The 14,756-nt window shown below is 40.8% G+C and overlaps 3 protein-coding genes across 6 annotated transcripts; 1 reads left to right on the plus strand and 2 right to left on the minus strand.

Moving 5' to 3' along the window:
* Positions 1-661: 661 nt before the first annotated feature.
* LOC127772420 (cytosolic isocitrate dehydrogenase [NADP]-like) lies at positions 662-6,029 on the plus strand. Its single transcript, XM_052298405.1, has 16 exons — positions 662-866; positions 1,707-1,750; positions 1,946-2,055; positions 2,273-2,310; positions 2,422-2,499; positions 2,611-2,664; positions 2,737-2,838; positions 4,007-4,092; positions 4,198-4,301; positions 4,384-4,452; positions 4,538-4,653; positions 4,748-4,782; positions 4,965-5,107; positions 5,433-5,555; positions 5,633-5,728; positions 5,820-6,029. The coding sequence occupies exons 1-15, from the start codon at positions 818-820 to the stop codon at positions 5,724-5,726; spliced, it is 1,245 nt and encodes a 414-aa protein (XP_052154365.1). The 5' UTR covers positions 662-817; the 3' UTR covers positions 5,727-5,728; positions 5,820-6,029.
* LOC127772436 (pathogen-related protein-like) lies at positions 3,185-8,303 on the minus strand. Of its 2 annotated transcripts, XM_052298408.1 has the most exons (5): positions 7,894-8,303; positions 7,642-7,774; positions 6,955-7,253; positions 6,244-6,432; positions 3,185-3,490 (listed from the first exon to the last, which is right to left on the minus strand). In XM_052298408.1, exons 1-4 carry the CDS (start codon positions 8,038-8,040, stop codon positions 6,283-6,285), a joined length of 729 nt encoding a protein of 242 aa, XP_052154368.1. In that variant the 5' UTR covers positions 8,041-8,303; the 3' UTR covers positions 3,185-3,490; positions 6,244-6,282. The 2 variants fall into 2 exon arrangements, with proteins under 2 accessions (XP_052154368.1, XP_052154367.1); XM_052298407.1 differs by lacking the exon at positions 3,185-3,490 and having other exon boundaries at positions 5,860-6,432; positions 7,894-8,302.
* Positions 8,304-9,381: 1,078 nt separating this feature from the next.
* LOC127760719 (DNA replication complex GINS protein PSF2) lies at positions 9,382-13,474 on the minus strand. Of its 3 annotated transcripts, XM_052285033.1 has the most exons (10): positions 13,225-13,474; positions 13,067-13,123; positions 12,057-12,160; positions 11,878-11,952; positions 11,399-11,513; positions 10,807-10,906; positions 10,684-10,714; positions 10,496-10,588; positions 9,976-10,128; positions 9,382-9,712 (listed from the first exon to the last, which is right to left on the minus strand). In XM_052285033.1, the coding sequence occupies exons 3-10, from the start codon at positions 12,102-12,104 to the stop codon at positions 9,692-9,694; spliced, it is 636 nt and encodes a 211-aa protein (XP_052140993.1). In that variant the 5' UTR covers positions 12,105-12,160; positions 13,067-13,123; positions 13,225-13,474; the 3' UTR covers positions 9,382-9,691. The 3 variants fall into 3 exon arrangements, with proteins under 3 accessions (XP_052140993.1, XP_052140985.1, XP_052140979.1); XM_052285025.1 differs by lacking the exon at positions 13,067-13,123 and having other exon boundaries at positions 12,057-12,153; XM_052285019.1 differs by lacking the exon at positions 13,067-13,123.
* Positions 13,475-14,756: the final 1,282 nt, after the last annotated feature.

Here is a 14,756-nt window from a genome sequence, read left to right on the forward strand (position 1 = left end):
GATGGCTGAGAATAATTTAAAACCCTAAGGGCTTGTTCGGAACAGAGGGATTACACAGGATTTTTTAGGATTGGCAATTCCTTTGGATTTGGCACTGTTTATGCATTCGGTTCATAGGAACCATGTGTAGGAATTTCGTAGAAATACTGTAGCAACCTTATGAGAATATAGGAATTTCATAGGATTCTAAACATCCACTCACACCTAATTTTTTTCATTAGCTATCATGGGATAGATGCTAATCACGTTGAAGTGACTAGATGGGAACTAATATTTTATTGTTTAATTATACTATAATATACTACCTCAATGCATGAACGTATGACGTTGGTTAGTTCAATTTTGAGCTAACCAACGTCAAACAAAAATATGGAGGGAGTATGAGATTAATACTAATTGGAAAATTCATGTGGTTTATATATTCTTGTGTTCCGAATGCTTCATAGCATCAAATTCCTTTTCCTATCCTGTCATCCGAACAAGCCCTAAATTCTGAGGATCCCAATCCGGGCCATGACCGCCTCCTATCATCGGACGGCTATAGTGGTCCAAAGCTGACGTGGCCAAGACTGGCCCACATGGCCCATGTAGTCCGTCCTGGACCGAGTCCACGGACGGCGCGGCCGAACGCCCGCGCCGTGTCTGCTTATGATGCTTCGTTCTCTCCGCGCTCCGTGTCCGACCTTCTTCAGACTTCACACCTCGCGCGCCGCCGCAGCTCCGATCGGAAGAAGCTCGATTCGTCTCCGACTCCGACGACCAGAAGCTACCGGCGACGCGAGCGGAGAAGCGCGGAGGGGAGGGGGCGCGCGCCGCCATGGCGTTCGAGAAGATCGTCGTGGCCAACCCCGTCGTCGAGATGGACGGTGAGAACCCCCACCTCCCCTCTCCTTCCCCCCCGCTTCCGATCGGAACTCGCTCGTGATTAGCCTCGCTATCTCCGCTGATATCTACGGGGGGAGCCTTTGCCTCTTGTCTGGTGCCGTGATTGCTTTGGTTCTGCTATACCAATGGTGGTGGGATGGATTAGGCTGCTCTACGTACTGGATCTAAAAATTGTAGGTGTTTGGAGGAAGAAGGGGAGTCGTCCTGAGTAGAACGTGCGGCTGAAATTAGCTAAATGGTCCTGTTTTGTGGGAACAGAGTTCAACACATTTGATGTGCTGAAAGCTGCTCTACTTGGCCTTTCTGAAATTCTAGGCGTTACAAGGAATAGTGGTAGTCATCCTTAGGCGTAGAAAGTGTGCTGAAATTAGTTAAATAGCCATCTTCTTGGGAGGACAAAATGTTCAACCTTAGATGCGCGGAATAGTCGGTTTTAAAGGGTAAATCTAAAATAACTGTTTTAGTGCATTGTCATTGGTAAAAAAGAAAAGATTATTCATGTGAAGAATATAGTAAAAAAATAAAGAATAAAATTGAACCCACAGCATCGCTTAGTTCCAAGTTCCAAGGTGAACTGTATCAGTAAACACATATGCCAATTTCAGAACTTATCGTCTACAATGTTCAAGTGGGCTGAAAAGTTTTTCTGTTGACAGTCTTTCTGCTTCATTTGAAGTTCTGTGCTGAAAAGTTCCATATCGAACTTAAGTAACTTTAAATTGCATATTTAGAAAGTATACCATACTTTTGGCTAGCCCAATCATCCTTTGCTTACCTCAGATTGTAGTGGTTATATATGACTGTTTGTGCTTTTTACTTAGGTGATGAGATGACTCGAGTTATTTGGAAATGGATCAAAGATAAGGTCAGGTTCTTGTAACAATATATGTTTTTTATTCTTGATTTTGATGATTGTTTGTCTAGCATTGTACTCTGCAGCTCCTTTTTTTTTCACGTTACATGTTCATTTTTTTTTACTTTGTTATGCTTTTGGTGCTGCTTCATCCCTTAATGCTGGCATCGTTAAGAATTATGTTGGATATCTGTTTTGATCATGCAGCTTATATTCCCTTTCTTGGACTTGGACATAAAATACTATGACTTAGGTCTACCTAATCGTGACGCTACTGGGGACAAAGTTACAATAGAGAGTGCAGAAGCGACCCTAAAGTAAGCCTGTAAGCCTCAGTTGTTTGACGTCACAGTTCTGGTCCATTATTTCTTCTATTACTTTTTTCCATCTAAGTTATGCTTTTGTTATATAATTGGTGCTTTAAGCTGAACCTGTTTACCCTGTAGTCTCAGTTAGAATACATAATGTTTACTTTTTGTGATTTCTATTATAACGTTTACATTAGGTTGCTTCAGTATTCTTTTTTCTTTTCAGGTATAATGTAGCCATCAAATGTGCAACTATAACTCCAGGTGATGTTCAGCAGAATTGAGCTCATTGACAGATGAGCATGATGTGTTAACAAGTAGTTTTGGACACTCAATTTAAATTTGATTTTGGCCGCACTATTCATGAGCTTACAGATGAAGGACGCGTGAAAGAGTTTAATTTAAGTGCAATGTGGAAGAGTCCAAATGGGACAATAAGGAACATTTTGAATGGTAAACCTTTAATTGGTCACATGTCTATATGGTTCTATTTTGAACTTTCATCAAGTGCAGCTGTTGCTGTTCTCTTATACTTACTTCAGCAGAACTAATTGACTCCTGCAGGAACTGTTTTCCGAGAACCAATCATCTGCAAGAATATTCCTCGGCTTGTACCTGGTACGAAGTCTGTATCAAAAATACCGATAGTAGAATTCATTGGTAGTTACACTATTTTTTTTATGCTTCCAGGGTGGATAAAGCCCATATGCATTGGACGACATGCATTTGGTGATCAATACCGAGCAACAGATACAGTTATTAAAGGTCCTGGGAAGTTGAAGTTAGTATTTGGTATGTCTCAATAAAGCTAATGTCATGATAGTGGCTGCAGATCTGAACTTGTAGCAGCCAGGATTAAATTAATATTTAGCTTTGTCTCCCTAGTGTTTATCCTACTAGGAATGACAAGGACTTCTACCTTTTCTTTTCATATGGGCATCATTGGCTTTGGCTATAGAAAAGCTGTTCTAAAAATTTGGGGCTTAATTATTTGTATAGTCATCATATGCCACCATATTGGCAAATAGACTTGGTAATCATTCTTGTCAGTTTATTTACTTCAGAACCTATTAAATGGTTAATAGCCTGATATATGTTAATGCTGAGCAGCGAACAGAATATGTTTTTTTTTTATGGCAGATCAATATATTGACCCGGCTTTAGAAAAAAGCCCAAGAACAAAAACAGAGTCTTATACAAGAACTGGAAAATGAAAGAAACACAAAGAGATAGCTGGGGAACAACCAGTTTTTCAGAGACAAAAGGAACGTACTCCCAACCTAACCACACCCTTACAGAAAAAACTGAAACTCAGACTAAAGTAGCTATTCTATAGCTATGCAGGTAGCACATGAGGCCTGACTTGATTCAGCTTTATCCTGATTGCTTCACACCATCCTCCCAGCAGCTCCTGGTCTTCCTCCTTTAGCAAAATGCGCCACTTCTGTATGAAAGACAGCGATTTATGAACCACATAAAGGGGAGACTTGACAAGAATATTTTCAAACACCCAGTCGTTTCTAATGATCCAAATAGCCCAACAACCCCCCCCCCCCCCCCCCCCCCCAATTAAAGAGAACCAAGGTTTAAACTTTTTCCTATCTTTGAGCAGACTCATACACTCCCATAGATTATTAGGTAAAGAAACCAGATTCAAAGCATCCCTAATAACACACCAACCAAAAACAGCTAAGGGACATTTAAACAAGATATGATTAGTAGTTTCAGTTTTGCCACAGAGCTTGCAATATTGACCAATTTAAACAGAATATGTTTCTGTCAGTAAGAAGAGCTTTTATATATGTAAACATACTTCACTGATTTGTGGTGTCATCACATCAATATCCAAGCATCAGGGAATAAGCTTAGTCAGTTTACTAAAATTGCTAACTATAAATTAACCTTTGTGTCAATGTTATCCACTCATCCTTACACTATCTTCTCCTCAAAACTGGTATAGATGGCAGAGAGGAACAAATAGAGTTGGATGTGTTCAACTTTACTGGTGCTGGTGGAGTAGCCTTGTCTATGTATAATACTGACGAGGTTTGTTTATGATACCCTTTATCAGGGTAGCTTAATTTTGATACTCTGTATTTTTAAACAGGGTTTTAAACTTGACAACCTCTATTTTATGTTTGTTGCAAATAGTCTATTTGGGCATTCGCTGAAGCTTCCATGAACATGGCTTACCAGAAAAGATGGCCACTTTATCTTAGCACCAAAAACACGATCCTCAAAAAATACGATGGAAGGTCAATAGTCAATCGTCGTATGCTATTTGTTTCTTTTAATAGACATGTATGTCCATATTGAAATATTACTTTTATATATCAGGTTTAAAGATATATTTCAGGAGAACTATGAAACAAAATGGAGAGCCAAGTTTGATGATGCAGGAATATGGTACAGCTATCTTCTATCTACCTTACTGTAGGAACATGGAGCCTTATTTTCCTCCTTTATGTCCTAATCATTTCTGCTGTGGCAGGTACGAACATCGGCTGATTGATGATATGGTGGCCTATGCCCTTAAGAGTGAAGGTGGCTATGTTTGGGCTTGCAAGAACTATGATGGAGATGTGCAGAGCGATCTAATTGCTCAAGGTTTTTGCTTATTATATGTGTATACTCTCTTCTGACCTTTTATTTGGAGAAAAATGAAGTCTTTGCTAAGAGCAGGATGATTTTACTTGTACAGGTTTTGGATCGCTAGGTCTAATGACATCAGTTCTGGTGTGTGTTCTCCCTGCTGAACTCTTATCTGTTTATCTGAAAGTTCAAATGTAGAACAATTGTTAATGCTATCTAGAACAATTGTAGATTCCAATATGCTGATGGTGTAACCTCTATTTAAAAAATATCTTCTGATTAGATTAATCTTCTGAATTTAACAAATAAGTTCTGCATTGTCTTAGGTGTGCCCTGATGGTAGAACCATTGAAGCTGAAGCTGCTCATGGTACAGTCACACGCCATTACAGAGTTCACCAAAAAGGAGGCGAAACTAGTACAAATAGCATTGCTTCAATATTTGCTTGGACAACCGGACTAGGACATAGGTATGAGCTTGAATTAAACCATAGTAACTAAGATCGATGAGCTTGCTTTTCACTTAATTAGTTTGGCTCTAAATGATGAAATCTATATGCTCAGTTTTCCCATCATGGTTAATGCTATTCTATTGTAGTACATCATCTTTTAGTCCTTTTGTTAGTGCTCAGAGCAGAAAATTTTGTCATCTAAAAGTTAGGGAAAGTTTCTGTTCTTAAAGAAATTTATTCTGCTCCTTATATTTCCTGCTTTTTGTTGTAAATATTAAGTATGCTACATAAATAATTAAGAGTTGTAAGTCTTGTGACTTGACTGTTGAACACACCACAACAGGGCAAAGCTGGATGACAATAAAAGACTGTTAGATTTTGTACAAAAACTTGAAGCTGCTTGTGTGCGAACAGTGGAATCTGGAAAGATGACAAAGGATCTAGCTCTTCTTGTACATGGGCCAAAGTAATTCCTACTTCTCTTATTTATTCTGTAGTAATAATAGACAAGACCTTTTAATTGATTCTGTTGGAATTGTACAGTGTTAGCCGAGATAAGTATCTTAACACTGTTGAGTTCATCGATGCTGTTGCTGAGGATTTAAGAACAAGATTGTCAGTAACATCCAAGTTATGAAGGTATCTCTTACAAGCTGTTCGACCTACCTCTTACCTTATCCGACACAAGTATCTGAAGACTGTTATGTCACATAAACTTTCTTTTACACAGGAATGAATAGGGCAACGGCAGGGGACATGTTAGGATCCCATGATACAAAGTTTATACATTTTTACTTTGAATAAGAGCGATTGAAGCATTGGTGTGCGCAGCTATCAACCACGGTGCTCTGATAAAATCTGGTAAAGATTGTATGCATACTCCATACAACAATGGAGGTGGAGGATATTTTGCTCGAAATAAGAAGTTTGAACTTTTATTCGTCAGACTTCTACTTATAACTACTTTGATGATTAAATCATGGCCGTGTAGCTTAGTTCTTCTATGCCAAAAGAGCAAGTAGAACTATCCTAAAGGTACCCACCACAAGTGGTGTTTGTGCTTTGTACCATACAAACAAGACTGTTTATTTACTACAGTATATAGCTTGGAATAAAAAAGCAGGTGCAGATCTGTTGGTAGTCTGGAGTAGTACATTTGAATGGGTGACATGCTGTGTTGGTTACCCATTGCTTCAGTTTCCTCCCATGACAGGGCATCCTGAGCCTGACGCAGCCTCAGCAGCAGCAGAAGCAGCAGCAGCAGGCGTGCTCAAGAAGCTCGCGAGGAAATTGCCGCGCTCGTAGAAGTACTCCGTCTTCTCCACCTTCATCTCCTCGTCGACCTAATGCCGCATCGCCAACACAGAACTGTCAGTGCTACGTATATAAGTGGTGGTTATCGATGGAAAGACTTACAAAGGGTTCAAAACTCCGAATTTACAATCTTTCTGGCTGGTAATGGGTAAAAAAATTCAAAGTGCTGGATTTCAACTTTTAATGATAACTCCCCTTAAAAAGAGGTACTAAAATCCAGTTACTGATGGCGGGCAATTGTAGACAAACGGGTAGTATTTGGAAACCTCTTGTCACTGTTGGAAAAGAAAGATACATAACAATAACTATAGCTTTTACTAATATGCTTTTTGTCAATGCATATTATAGACTTCGCGTATGTTTTGCTTATTTCATCTCATAGGGGTTTTCATCCCTTGTTGAGCCTTTTTAATTTCATTTCACATGGGTTCTCTTATTGAGAATTGAGATTCCCTTTTTATTAAACTCAAACTTTATGGCTGTGTGCATCCTAGATGTATAAGGTCAAGATGTAATTATCTTTCTTATCTAAAACGATATTTCTAGCTTACATGGAAGATGCAGATGCCAAAGAACTCGACCCGCTTGCCATGGGGGGGATGCTCCTTGAAGGGCCCCTCCATGTACCCCCAGTGTCGGAACTTGAAGACGATCTGTGGTGGGCCACTGTAGACGTCGAGCACCTCGATGGCAAAGCCACGCGGGAACGCTGTCAAGAACGTGGCCATGCCGGACTCCAGCGTCTCCTTGTCCGGGTCATAGATGCGGTGCTCCGGCGGTAGTTTCGTCTGCAGGAACGCGTTGTAGCCGCCGATGGCCATCACCTCCTTCTGGCTCAAAAATCTCATCCCTATAGCCACGCCAATGGTTTTATTTAACTATTACTACCTCTGTTTTTTAATATATATACATATACATATATATATGTGTGTGTGTATATATATATATTATATAACATCGTTGACTGTTTGTCAACGTTTGACTATTTGTCTTATTCAATTTTTTTTTACAAATATAAAAATATTTAAATCATGCTTAAAGATAAATCAAATCACAGTAAAACAGATAATAAATGCATGTTTTTTAATAAGATAAATGGTCAAACATACCTAAAAAGTTAACGGCTTTCTATATTAAAATACGGAGCAAAGACCGGAATATTCTATTCCATTATCTAAAAAAAATATTAAAATACGGAGACACGCGCACACATGCAGAACGGAGGGAGTAGCTCTCACCGTTGGTGCTCGCGCAGAATTTCTGCGAGTGGACGCTCTTCTGGTCCTCTGGTCGCACCTTGTGGACGAGCTCCATCTCCCAGGTCTTCAGCAATCTCTGGACCTTCTCCTCCAGAGACCCCTCTGGCCATTCCTAATTAGTGACAAGTGCACAACAATGCTTTCAACTTAATCACAATATCTGCTTCGATCTCTTCGGCGTTTAGCTATGAACTCTGACGAGTAGTGTTCATCGTGAAATTAATTAGTTACCTTGGTTCTCTCTTCCTCGAAGAGCTTGTTGACGACGTCGTAGTTTGGAGGGGATCCAAGCCTCCACACGGTGTCCTTCTCTCCCTCGCCGTACATGAACGACCGGTACTTGTCCCTGCCTCCTGAAGCTTCACCAGCAGCCGCCATGGCCGACAGTTAATTTGCGAGGTGAGCTGCTTGTAGTTTTGCAAGATGATGGGAGTCTCAGCTGATGAACAGCTAGCTCTCCTTAGATATAGGAGAGGCAGTCATCAGATGGAATAAACAAATTGTTGCTTGGTCCCTTCTTCCTAGTTTGTGTTTGAGCAGTTGGCGAGTGATTTAGGAACGTGCGCTTTTGGGTGCAAGTCCTTTCTCGACAACCTGCTGTCGATGAAAAACTCTAACTTTTTTTCCACTATCTTAATAACATTCGGATGACCTCCTTCCGTCATCTCGGCAAAAAAACAAACAAACTGTAATCATTGCAAGCGTCACTACGTTGGACCAAAGAAAATAAAGTAATCTCTTTCCAAAGCAACAAAGGGGAAGAAGAAATCGATCCCAACCACAACCTAATACTAGTCCAGTGAGATGCCAGAGCTAGTCCTCCACTAGTTCTTGTGACCTTTCTCAACCTAATCCTATCCTGGTCCAGTGAGATGCCAGAGCTAGTCCTCCACTAGCGCCGTGTTTAGTTCTAAATTATTCTTCGAACTTTCAACTTTTCTGTCCATCGTCCCAATTTCAACCAAACTTTCAATTTTGGTTTGAACTAAACACAGCCTAGTTCTTGTTACCTTTCTCCCGTGTTGTTTTTTCTCGGAAATTTCACGACCTTTCTCCCGTGTTGTTTTCTTTCTCGGAAATTTCACGATGCATATATGTGCTTGGCCGGCAGCTGGTGCAGTCGCCACTGCCTCACCGGACGAAACATCTCTCTCGATCGATTGACAAAAACACAGTAAAATGCGCATAAATTTTTCATGAATATGATATCGAGTGACGGCTGCTGGCCTGCAGCTGCATGAACAAAGAACAATCAAGTATCCCCGTCGTTTTCAATGGTAGTTGCTGTAGAATGAACTCATGTGCAGTAACCTCAGAAAACACGTTGTACTCCGTATCAATTATAGATTTACAGACAAACCGAGCACAACTTCTGGCATCCCGGTATCACAAATTTACAGTGAGAAGGTACCAGTTCTTGCCCAATCTGGAGCTGACCAAACTGACACATGACGATAAGAATAATATGTTAACAAAACTGCATCCTAAAAACGAGCAAGTGTATGAGAAGTTTTGTGCTCCAATATAGAGGGTTACTTGCCCAGTAGTTCCACTATAATTGGTGATCATAACTCAAACTGTAAGTGGATTCAATCACCCAAATTAGAAAATAAAATCATCTGATCTGATTATGAATCTGAAATAGAATGTCAACATATAAATCACAAAAGGAGAGCATCTAAAAAGATAAAAAAAAATAGCAAGCATAAAAGGAAATCATAACTCGAATAAAGTCAGGAGATTTAGGTTATGCCAGAAATAGTAAAAATACATCACATAAGTTACATCCATCCAGAATACATGAGGAATCTCCATTTTGTGACAGATAATTGATGTATCTTACTATCTTCGCTTCTTCAAAAACAAAACCATGTCAAATGTTATTAGTCCTATAAAATTTTGGTACACACACAACAAATTGGGGAAACGCAGTTGGCTTCTAGCTAGTGAGATACAGATCACAAGTACCTTCATTTACTGCAATCTACACACAGTAAAATTTTCAAGGGATAGATACACATCCTGCTTGTTACCTGCGCCTTAGATCTCTCTGCAAAAAAAAAAATGATGGGAATTTAGGAATGTTTATTGATAATATCACCGCAGAAATGAATAACATGTTATTAGAAGCTTGATTTCAAGAAACAAATGAGAAGCATCTTTTTTGTGATTGAATTCTATGTAGTAGAAAGTTATTATGCACCGTTGGTACGAAAGTATTCACATATATCATCTTAGAGCGAATTTTGATTGAAAAAACAACTCTTTCTAGGAAACAAGAACAGATCATATGTGGAAAAAATGAAGGCTTACTCTTGGACCACGGTCTGTAACTGGTGTTGGTCTGCTACCTGTGTTATCTGTCTGCTGAATCATCTGTGGGCTATCATGCTTATAGAATGCTTGTAAAGTTCTCACCATGAAAGGACGCACGATATTCACTTCCATTGCAGAGAGATTTTTTAGCTGTATAAATGCAAATATATATATATGTGCATGAGGTAAGCAGGGAAAAAAGATCATAATGGGTCATAATTTAAGAAGTCTGATGGTAAATATTGAGTAAGAATATGGAAGCATACACAGTTTACATTTTACAATCACAATCGTGTGACATCACAAATAGACGAGTTTTATGTTTAATTTGTTAGTGATGCTAATGAGAAAGGTTAAGTTCTATAGTTTACATACACTACAAAAAAAATTGATTAAAAAAAATAAATGCTACAAACAGTAGATAGAAGAAAGGTATAACACATGGAATAGCTTCAACACAATCTGAGCAGCCAGGACAAGCGGCAGATAAAGTAGCTATAGTGTGGAGAGAATATACCTTTACAGCATGAGTACGGCCAGATATTGTCTCCAGACCAGTCTCAACCTTATGGAATCTGACATCTCGGATGTCCTCAATCAAAGATCTTACCTACATGCAGCTAGAAGTAAGCAAAATTTTGTTTCCAAATAATATCAGAGCCAATTAGTCAGTGGAAATTTCTTCCGAAGGTTTCTGTAACTCACCAGGTATGCATCTGAGATGTCATCACGAGCACTTGACACATATATAGAGAGAGAGAGAAATAAGTTTTGCAGATTCTTATTATAGAATTACTACAAGAGTTTCTATGAAATATGAATACTTACTGATCAAAGAGAAGCTTAGATATTTCAATATAGTGGAACGGCAATGGCTGAAATTCTTTGGGTGACTCTCTTTCTGCATCTAATACCTGCGTCAAGCGGTCTAGCAATAAATAGTTAAAGAGTGAACAGACCGCGTACCATGAAAATGTAAAGAAGTAGCACAGACAAATATGCAATCAGGCAGTCAGAATCTAAGACACATGTAAGCATGTCAAATATAAACAGTATTATTCTATTAGATTGTGACATTAAATGCTATAAGAGTGCACAGACAAGAAATTTCAGGGAGAAAAATATACTCCTTCTGTCCCATAATATAAGGGATTTTGGAAGGATGTGATGCATCCTAAGACTATCCTAGGATGTGTCACATCCCACCAAAATCCCTTATATTATGGGACGGAGGGAGTAATAGTTACGCAATCTGTCATGTAGGTTGAATGCATTACTACTTAGTAACTGGTAACAAGATTAGGCACAGAACCTCCTTTCTTTATGATTTATTAATTTATTATACCAGCAAATACTATAAACATGTTGGCTATGATAAAACATGAGATTAAGCAGCTCAGATAAGCAAGCAGGAACTTACCAACAGTCATCCAGTCCGGTGTGCGTATGGTACATTTGCCACGCTTCTTGAGTGCAACCGCGAGCCAAAGAGGCACTTTGCTTGCAATTTGCGGGAAGAAGGGCCCAAAATCCCCCTATATGATGAATTGGTGAGTATGAGTGTTGTGTTGACCAAATTTGATGTATTGAGACTTCAAACAGCAGAAAACCTCATGTGGGACAGAAAACAGAAAACCTCATCTGGAAAATGAGCTGAGCAAAAGCAACCAATAGTCAATGAAACAGCAAAAAGAATTTATCACTGGCCAGTGAAACGAGGAGCAATCACAGCAAAACATGTGAATTTTGAGTATAATGTAATTAATCATTCATAAAGTACATAGGAAAGATAAGCGCAGCAACCCAAAAATAAATGTGAGGTAAAACGAGTGGACAGTGAGAGTATTCAAAAATAGAAATGAATCAAAATAGATGCCAGTGAAGGGACTGGCAACTCACGCAGATCATGTTGAGGGCCTCCATGCGAATGTTAGGGACGATCTCGACAATCTCATCCTCCGCCACGAACTCCACCTGCAATAGCACATAGGCCAACAAAATGAACTTGGAACCCATGAATCCAGACCCAGGCTCTTGAAATGATTCAATGAGGAAAGGATTGATTTAGGCTTGATTACCTCTGAGGGTGAGAAGATAGAAAGATGAGGGTCAGACTGCCCAGCCATCTTGACCACCGTGGCACTAAATTGCTTCCTCTATTTGATGATTTAGTGTCTGTAATCTTTAAGAAAAATAAAGTGAATCAGTGTTTGTTCAATTCCTATTGGAGTCTGTGATGTCAAACTTTTATAGCATACATTCTTCAAAGAGTGATGCAAATGCTACCCTGTCAAACTTGTCAAGATAATTCCTAAACGTAGAAATATCTGAAGTTATGAACTGAACAACTGATATGGATTCAAAAGTGTTCTTTCCACATGTTTTGTCAGCATAAGGTGTTCTTACCTGATCTACTACACTATTATAACAGGAGATCTAATTGAGAAACTCAGAAGATCAGTACACATTTCGTGTGGAGAAATCGGACAAATTTTGAGAATGTCTTGCCCCTGGGCTAGGGTATAATTCTTAACTTGCATTATCTCCATGACAGCCATCACCAGTCCAATTAATAGAACTTTGGGCGCCATAATAAGGATACAAGTAGATGGGAAAGACATGGGACTAGTATGTTCCTTAGGTCTGGCTTCAGATGGTGACACCAGGAGGAACCAAGGAGCCAATCCTGCCGCCACCACTGAGGGAGGCTGTACCCCTGATGGGGCCGGAGCAGTGCACGGTCCTGTCGCCATCCGTGATGGGGGACGATGGTGTACGACCATCCTGTCATTGTCGACGGCGTCAGGCAGCAGGGGCAGTGGCGTAGCCATGAATTTTACGTTGGTAGTCCTCGGTTGCGTAGCCAAGAAATTTTCGTTGGTTAGTCCTACTTCACAAGTTCAATCACATACCAAAATTTTTCGAATACAGCAAATCTCATATACGGGTACAAATTTAGTTAAATAACAATAATATCTCATAACATCAATGATCGACTAATTTATAACAAGCAAGTTCAAAATGTGCAAATATTACAATATTATATAGATATAGTTCAAATACAAAATCCTACAAAGCGATGTAATACCCCCATTCATCTTCGTGTTTTACAAATCCTACAAACAGCGACTCCGCAGCGCATTCACTGATTCATAAATCAGAAATCACAAATTGGCAATGGAAAATACTTCAAAGAAACATAGACTCATTTCACCATCATAGTTCTAGTTCACCATTTCATCTCACCTGAGCAAATGGGAAAGGGAAACCCACAAATCGTCAAGCAGCCCGGCCGCTAGCAGCCAGAAGGGGCAGGCAATAAACCGGGGCCAGCCAGCTAGGGTTCCCGAGGTCCCGGTGCCCGAGTGCGGCTGCCTCGCGGTGGCAGTGGCCCGCGCGCGCCTCCACCCTCTCCGCAGATTGAGCCGGAAAGACGAGGAGAGGCGGAGGCTGCGAGGCGAGGGGAGGAACAGCGGCGACTCCAACCCTAGCTGCCGCCTGCTTCCGATTTCTGACTTCTTGCTTGCTTAATGGGCTTGCTTCTTGGGCCTCATTGAGGATTGGGCTGAAGTTTATCTGGGCCCAAATTAGTCCTCGGGCCACTGATGACCCCTAATAGAAAGCGGTGTTGGGCTCCATGTAATTTACTAGTAGTAATTTGGTCATAATAAAGCTCAACTATGGGTTCAGAAACATGTCACTCAACCACAAAAATTGGCAAGAAGCGTTGCCTAATTTTTAAATCAAGACATGTAAAGTGAACTTTTTCATAATTTCGTAGGCTGCGGTTTGACAGAGGCATAGCTGCGTCCGCTGAACAAATCTCTCGAGTATCTAAAATAGGGATTCATTAGCTTATAATTAATTAAGTATTATTTTTTTGAAAGTATTAATATGAATTTTGAAAGCAATTTTCGTATAGAATTTTTTTGGACAATTTTGTTCCTACTCCTACTCCTACTTCCATATCCAATATTGATTTAGGGTTTTCGTTTTAATTTTACCCCCACTTTTTTCAATTGAGTGAGGCGTTCACCCTGTTTTTGATGGAAGGGACTGGAGCTAGAGTTATTGAGGTAAAATAATAGGGAAAATAATTTTTCAAAATATTGATTTACCTTTTTGCCCTTAGAGAATTTGGTACTACTGTGATTATCTCCCTCCACTCCACGAACTCCGACTCGAATACTATTCCCTAACCTAGCGGTGGCGCGGCGACCCGTGCTTGCGGTGGTGGCGACAGGCGGCAGCGGTGGGCTGCCCAAGTGGCGGAGAGCAGCAGCCGTCGGCGGCACCCTGACCCGAGGCAGGCTGGAGGTTGGCGACAGGAAACAGCGGGGGAGCAAGCTACACGGCAGGGAGCAGCGGGCAAGGCGGCGGCCTGACCTAGCCGCGCCGAGGAGGAGACCAGGTAGCAGAGAGGAGCTGAGGAGACCGTGCGACTCGGTTCAGCTCCAAGCAGGCGGCAGGGGAGGAGGTGTGGGGAGGCGGCAGCAGCCCAGCAAGACGATGCGGCGGCGGCGTTGCGACACATCGAGGCAGGCGCAAGGCTGCGGTGGGTCTCCGTCCAACCATCGTGGCGTGCACGGCTTCGGCGTGGCCTTTCCTGCTAGGCGGCGCGATGTTGACGAGGCGTCGTGCTCAGGGGCGGATCCAGGAATGAAAAATTGGGAAGGCTCAACATACTGGGAACACCGGCAGAAGCACATAATGTCTCATACAATACTCCCTCCGTTTCTAAATATTTGACACCATTGACTTTTTAGCACATGTTTGAC

Source organism: Oryza glaberrima, chromosome 1, assembly GCF_000147395.1.
Source record: "Oryza glaberrima chromosome 1, OglaRS2, whole genome shotgun sequence".
Classification (NCBI taxonomy): domain Eukaryota; kingdom Viridiplantae; phylum Streptophyta; class Magnoliopsida; order Poales; family Poaceae; genus Oryza; species Oryza glaberrima.